Source organism: Bison bison, unplaced genomic scaffold (assembly GCF_000754665.1).
Source record: "Bison bison bison isolate TAMUID 2011002044 unplaced genomic scaffold, Bison_UMD1.0 scf7180017864144, whole genome shotgun sequence".
Lineage (NCBI taxonomy): Eukaryota > Metazoa > Chordata > Mammalia > Artiodactyla > Bovidae > Bison > Bison bison.
In genome coordinates, this window is record NW_011494716.1 from 78,963 (window position 1) to 81,260 (window position 2,298).

At 46.2% G+C, this 2,298-nt stretch overlaps 1 protein-coding gene across 1 annotated transcript in view; it reads left to right on the plus strand.

Moving 5' to 3' along the window:
• Positions 1-2,298, plus strand: part of LOC104988957 (ATP-binding cassette sub-family A member 3-like) — a 98,246-nt gene that overhangs the window by 20,106 nt on the left and 75,842 nt on the right. The window contains exon 8 of the mRNA XM_010840463.1: positions 1,276-1,449. Within this exon, the coding sequence (XP_010838765.1) occupies positions 1,276-1,449 (174 nt within the window). The remainder of the gene's footprint in view (positions 1-1,275; positions 1,450-2,298) is intronic.

Here is a 2,298-nt window from a genome sequence, read left to right on the forward strand (position 1 = left end):
TTTACAGCATCGGACCTTGCTTCTATCACCAGTCACATCCACAGCTGGGTATTGTTTTTGCTTTGGCTCCATCCCTTCATTTTTTCTGGAGTTATTTCTCCACTGATCTCCAGTAGCGTATTGGGCACCTACTGACCTGGGGAGTTCCTCTTTCAGTATCCTATCATTTTGCCTTTTCATACTGTTCATGGGGTTCTCAAGGCAAGAATACTGAAGTGGTTTGCCATTCCCTTCTCCAGTGGACCACATTCTGTCAGATCTCTCCACCATGACCCGCCCATCTTGGGTGGCCCCACGGGCATGGCTTAGTTTCATTGAGTTAGACAAGGCTGTGGTCCTAGTGTGATTAGATTGACTAGTTTTCTGTGAGTATGGTTTCAGTGTGTCTGCTCTCTGATGCCCTCTTGCAACACCTACCATCTTACTTGGGTTGCTCTTACCTTGGGCGTGGGGTATCTCTTCACAGCTGCTCCAGCAAAGCGCAGCCGCTGCTCCTTACCTTGGATGAGGGGTATCTCCTCACCACCGCCCTTCCTGACCTTCAACGTGGGATAGCTCCTCTAGGCCCTCCTGCGCCCATGCAGCCACTGCTTCTTAGACGTGGGGTTGGTCCTCTCGGCCGCCGCCCCTGGCCTCGGGCGTGGGGTAGCTCCTCCCGGCCACCGCCCCTGGCCTTGTTCGCGGGGTATCTCCTCTCGATGCTGTTTAATCTACCACTCATCTTTGGGCTTCCCTGATAGCTCAGTTGGTAAAGAATCTGCCTACAACGCAGGAGACCCCAGTTTGATTCCCAGGCCAGGAAGATCCCCTGGAGAAGTGATAGGCTACGCATTCCAATATTCTTGGGCTTCCCTTGTGGCTCAGCTGGTAAAGAATCCACCTGCAATGCGGGAGACCTGGGTTCTATCCCTGGGTTGGGAAGATCCCCTGGAAAAGGGAAGGGCTACCCACTCCAGTGTTCTGGCCTGGAGATGCACATACATAGTTCATGGGGTTGCAGAGAGTAGGGTATGACTGAGTGACTTTCACTTTCATCTTTGAAGAAGACGGTTTTTACTGTTGGAGATGTTATTAATGCACTATTAGAGGAAGTTCTAGGCAGTTAAATGCTTGTGCATTTTCATAAGATGTATTCATTTTTTTAAAGTGCAACAAATCCTCTTCGTCTTTTGATAGTGAAAGTGCAAGTATAAAAGGTTTCTATCAAAATTTCTGAAAAGACTGCTTATGCATTATTGATGAAACTCTCTTCATTTCTGCCTTCTGAATCTGCAGCTCATGTTGCCACTGCCTCAGGAGGCATCATCTTCTTCTTCACCTACCTCCCTTATCTCTACGTCGCGTTCACATACAGCCAAAGGAGCTCCTTCCAAAAGATTGCCTTTTGCCTCCTCTCCAACGTTGCCATGGCACTGGGAGTCCGATTAATCTCCACATTTGAAGCAAGAGGTGAGCCATACCTTTCTCAAGGTAAACTGCCTTAATATCTTGCCATTTCCTGACAGGCAAAGTTGACCTTTATTTCCAAGTAAACATGACTGGTTCATTTTATTCAGTGTTCAGAGCATTTATAGTATACTTATATCGATGATAGGCACTGTAAGGAATACTTAGGAAATATGGAATAAAGCTTAGACTGTGCAGATTGCAATGTAGTTTTGGGGAAAAACTAAAGCATGCTGATGATTTAGGGAATTATATGCCTATATAATTGTATGGATCTAAAATGCATAGAGTTATGATTAGAAGTTCAAATAACCCCTCAGAACTTCACAGATGATGTCGTGCTGTTGCAGATACCATATTATATCCTCTTGGGCTCCAGGTGGGTCTTCTTTCACAACAAGCTAGTCTAAGGGACCTTCATCAGATGTGTCCTAGCTCCCTTACAGCTTACTTACTTTGGGGTGGAAAGCACAATGCCAAGTTTTCATTTGTCTCATGTTTCTGAAGTTTGAAGAGTTTCCACAACACCTACAGTCATTGCAGAAGATTGCAGCCAACATATCAATCTAAATGTAGGATGCTGCGCCCTGTGGGGTCTCAGTACTTACTGAGTGAAACTGTTTCACATTTCAGTGGTGCTAGGATGATCCACTCTGAGCACTCCAGCAAGTTGCTTCATTGCTCAGTGTTAGTTTTTATCACCAGAGTCCACATCCCAAGTGACACAGTTGGTTTTGCAGCAGATAGCAGGGATAGGAGTTGAAGTTGGGTCTAGTTTGCAGGTCTCTTTACTGCCCCTGGGATAGTCTCCAATGGCCAGGTTAGAGGCATCACCTACCAATGGATTTCTTT